The sequence below is a fragment of the Ursus maritimus genome, unplaced genomic scaffold, assembly GCF_017311325.1.
Source record: "Ursus maritimus isolate PB19 unplaced genomic scaffold, ASM1731132v1 scaffold_22, whole genome shotgun sequence".
In the NCBI taxonomy this organism is placed as follows: domain Eukaryota; kingdom Metazoa; phylum Chordata; class Mammalia; order Carnivora; family Ursidae; genus Ursus; species Ursus maritimus.
In genome coordinates this window covers 27,405,604-27,408,227 of record NW_024424675.1, presented here as the reverse complement: position 1 = coordinate 27,408,227, position 2,624 = coordinate 27,405,604, and the positions used below count along the sequence as shown (strand labels likewise).

General features: G+C 56.2%; 1 protein-coding gene across 1 annotated transcript in view; it reads right to left on the bottom strand.

Annotated features, from left to right (window-relative positions):
* Window positions 1-2,175, bottom strand: part of BPI (bactericidal permeability increasing protein) — a 25,434-nt gene extending 23,259 nt beyond the window's left edge. Inside the window, exon 1 of the mRNA XM_008698108.2 lies at window positions 1,978-2,175. Coding sequence (XP_008696330.2) covers window positions 1,978-2,107 — 130 coding nt within the window. The 5' untranslated portion in view covers window positions 2,108-2,175. The remainder of the gene's footprint in view (window positions 1-1,977) is intronic.
* Between the last annotated feature and the right edge of the window lie 449 nt (window positions 2,176-2,624).

Here is a 2,624-nt window from a genome sequence, read left to right as displayed (position 1 = left end):
GCCTAGGAGGCCCTTGCCTCCCACCTTCACCTGGTCAACTTCTAGTCAGCTCGATCATCTCTTCCTCCAGGAACCTGCCCTGAGCCAGCAGACGAGAGCAATCCTCCTCGTCAACATTGTCACAATGCATCTCCTTAAGGGGCGGCCATTACTGTTTGTAAGTGCACGTCTGTTCATGTGACTTTGTGGTTCCTGTCTGTCCCCCCTGCCAGATACGAGCCCTCCAAGGCATGCGGCAGGAACGTCTGTTTTATTTATGCACGTGGCCCCCACATTTACCACAGTGACTGGCACTTACTATTAGAAGATACCTAATATTTGTTGAACGAATAAATGAAAGAGTGAATGCCAATGTCAGGAATCCTGCCACGGGTTATTATGTGGCTAACAGCACCCAAGAACCAGTTAAAAGCCAAAGATGTTACTGGAGAAAGAGGAAGTAGTAAGAAGAGGGATCCCACGCTTTGTGTCTTCCAACAGCCCGTTAGGAAATGGCCACCACTGCTGCCATTTATGTGGGCCAGGCACTGTTCTGGGCTCTGTACATGTATGAAGCTGTTGAATCTGAATAATCCCAGGAGGGAGGTCCCGTTACCAACCCCAATTCACAGAGGAGGAAGCCGAAATTTGGGCCAGTGACCACACAGCTAGCAAGGAATGGGTCAGGATTTGAATCCAGGCCTTCTGGTCCCAGAGCCCAGGCACTGGGACAGGTCTCCTGGGGATTCAAAAGTAAACAATGCAGACATAGTCACTGATGGGAGGGGAAGGAAAATGTGGGATGGCTGGGACCCATGGGTTGCCTGGAGTCAGGTCTCGAAAGCTCTAAATGCCATGCCAGAGGGTCAGCTGTCTTCTAAGGGCAGGGAGGTGAGCAGAGTTCAGGAAACCCACCCTGGTAGCCGCATGGGGAGGTTGAGGCTGCTATGACAGACCACGAATACTGTCGGGTTTGAAGGCTGAGCCCAGGCCTCTGCTCCCGGGAAGCCTTCAGGCTACCCATCCTCTTGTCTCTGAGCTCACAGGGAGCCTTCTGTCTGCACCCCTGGGATTCAGAGGTGTCCTTCGAGGTCCCCTCGAGGGCTGTCCTGACTCTCTCAGTGGTACACCAGCTGATGAGCCTCTGCCTTCTCCTTGGTCCGATTTCTTTGTGGCTGGCTCTCCCACACCGGCCCATGGCTCCTCTCTCCACTGGAGACAGCCTCAAACAGCCCCACGTGGGGACATGAGCCAAGACTGGAGGTCAGCTCCAGACCACCCACTTCCCGAGTCCCTCCTCCAACTTTCAACTTTCCAACTTGCTCATCTGTAAATTGTTGCTAGTAACAGTATGTCCCACCCAGGTTGACATAAAGATGAAAGGAGATCGGGTGTGTAAAGCGCCTGGCACAGATCTGAGCAGGTCAGCAAGGGGCTGTCCCAGGCCCACGCTTTTCTCTGTCTCGGCCTGGGTCAGTGGCCTGGAGGGAACCTCTCTGGGGCATCCGGATGGGTCATGTGCACAGTATGGCTGTGCCAAGCCCCTGTCCTGGGGAAGACCTTGAAGAAGGCCCTCCTCATCCTCCCCTTCCTCATCATTCAGCCTCCTCACAGGGCCTGGGCTCTGCCCATGCTGGAGACCGAGCCAGGGATCTCAAGGCAAATGACAGCACTGAGAACCAGCTCTGGAGGGAAGAGAAGGGCCTAGAAGCCCGAGTTGGCAGCTGGTTAGCGAGGACCCTGGAGGCCTGAGCACTGGACTTGGAGTCCTCCAGACCAGCACTCTGATCCTAGCACTGCCACTTTGCAGCTCTGTGACCTTGAGCAACTCACCTGGTCTCAGTTTCTTCATCTATATGACGTGGGGAGGGGGGTGAGAGGGCCTCCTTTGAGGAGCAGCGAGCAAGCCATGCACTGGATTTAAAGGGCTGCACACAGCAGGTGCTCAAAAAGTGCTCCTTAGGAGCGGAAGAGGAGGGAAGGAAGGCATCTGATTACCGTAGTCCAGGCCTTTCTGGGTGATCCTGGCCACGATGCCGGGGTTGGTGGTCGCGATCACAGCTGTGCCCAGGGTGGCCAGCACCAGCAGGGCTGCCCGCCTCAGCGCGCTGCCAGGTGCTCTGGCCATGTCTTCGTCCTCTGAAGCTGCCAAAGCCTGGAGGCCTTGGAGGGGAGCCAGGGATCTATAAAGGAGCTGACTGGGGAAACGCAAGCCAGTTGGATGTAGAAAGGAGGAAGGAAACTGGGTGGGGGCGGGAGAGGGGGAGGACTGCTGCCTGCCACGGCCGGGGCCACAGCCCCAGAGGCAGCCAGAAGGGGAGCCTGGGAGTTGGGGGGGGGGTGCGGTGTGTGTGTGTCTCTGTGTGTGTGCATGCATGTGTGTGTGCATGTATGTGTCTATGTGTGTGTGTGTGGTGTGTATGGGGGGATCGAGTGTGGGGTGTGTGTGAATGGGGGTGGCGGTGGTGTGGGGGGGTGTTGTGGTATGTGTGGTGTGTGTGTGGTGTGTGTGTATAATAGGACGAGACTTCTGGCTCTGGGCATCATTCCCCCGTGCCAAGCATCCCCATGACCCTCTCTGAGCCCTCGCCCAAATCCCTCCGCCTAAGAGCTTCATTGAAACTGGGTTGTGGGTACATCAGGAT